This window comes from Stegastes partitus, unplaced genomic scaffold, assembly GCF_000690725.1.
Source record: "Stegastes partitus isolate 25-593 unplaced genomic scaffold, Stegastes_partitus-1.0.2 Scaffold1474, whole genome shotgun sequence".
Lineage (NCBI taxonomy): Eukaryota > Metazoa > Chordata > Actinopteri > Pomacentridae > Stegastes > Stegastes partitus.
This window is the reverse complement of record NW_007579205.1, coordinates 172,320-173,517: the sequence shown is the minus strand read 5'-3', so window position 1 is coordinate 173,517 and position 1,198 is coordinate 172,320. Positions and strand designations below refer to the sequence as shown.

Here is a 1,198-nt window from a genome sequence, read left to right as displayed (position 1 = left end):
AAAACCCAATGGAAATGGAATGTAAAGACCGAACACCTGCTGCCTTCTAACGGTTACCTACAGACGATTACAATAAAAGCCTTTTCCTGGTGAACACACGTCCACGGGAGAAGAACCGGGAGCCGTTCCCGGTAAACGTCCACCACAGCACTTATGTGATAATGACTTCTGAATCATGTAGCATGCTGATCCTTTACATACGTGTCGCTGAAGGACAGTCTCGGCCGGCGAGGTTCTGCAGGATCCATTAGCGGTTCCGACCACGCCTCCGAGTCTGAATGGCCGTTGGCATGGTAACCGTCTCCGCAGGGCTTCTCGCCGTGGGAATCTATTTCCTGTGGTACAGAGGGCATTGAAATCCACGGTTCTAATTAGTATCGAAACGTGTGAGCCTTTCAAACTTTACTGCTGAGCTGCTCGTTCGCTTTGAATAACAGGACCGGTCGGCCTGTCAAGGTCTGGAGTTGAAAGAGCCTCCTCCATCACACATGAATGATCCTTTCTAGGTGTATTTTACTTATTAGATCAGTGTCATATTCTACTGTGGACAAGTGGAAACAAGCAGGTGTTTATCCTGAGAGCATCACACAACAACAGGAAGTGTTCTTGTGTCAGCGTTGACCTGCAACCATCACTTACGCTGCCGTTCCTGACGTGCGACGACGCCTTCCCTTCACCTCTCCTGTGTCTGTGCGACGAGGACGAGGAGGTGGAGGCGGAGGAGGCGGAGCAGGGCAGCATCCCGGCGGTGCCGCCCTCCTGGCCGAGGGAGGATCCGCCGTCGCAGCTTCGTTTTCGAGGGGGATCATCGGAGAGGGGGGACAGGAGGGGAGGGAGCAGCTTGTCGTCGCGCCGTCGAGACTGCTTCCTGTTTAGGGAGCTACTGAACACACAGGAACAAAACAGGAAAAAGGAAAATGAATTTCTCTTGGAAGTATCTATCTATCTATCTATCTATCTATCTATCTATCTATCTATCTATCTATCTATCTATCTATCTATCTATCTATCCATCCATCCATCTATCATCCATCCATCCATCCATCCATCCATCCATCTATCATCCATCCATCCATCCATCCATCCTTCCATCCATCCATCCATCCATCCATCCATCCATCCATCCATCCATCCATCTATCATCCATCCATCTATCATCCATCCATCCATCCATCATCCATCCATCCATCCATCCATC

The 1,198-nt window shown here is 49.9% G+C and overlaps 1 protein-coding gene across 1 annotated transcript in view; it reads right to left on the bottom strand.

Annotated features, from left to right (window-relative positions):
• The window catches only part of LOC103370729 (AF4/FMR2 family member 2), a gene marked incomplete at both ends in the record, with an annotated part of 152,514 nt that overhangs the window by 12,639 nt on the left and 138,677 nt on the right, over positions 1-1,198 (bottom strand). The window contains 2 exons of the mRNA XM_008299866.1: positions 202-335; positions 640-883. Of these exons, the coding sequence (XP_008298088.1) occupies positions 202-335; positions 640-883 (378 nt within the window). The remainder of the gene's footprint in view (positions 1-201; positions 336-639; positions 884-1,198) is intronic.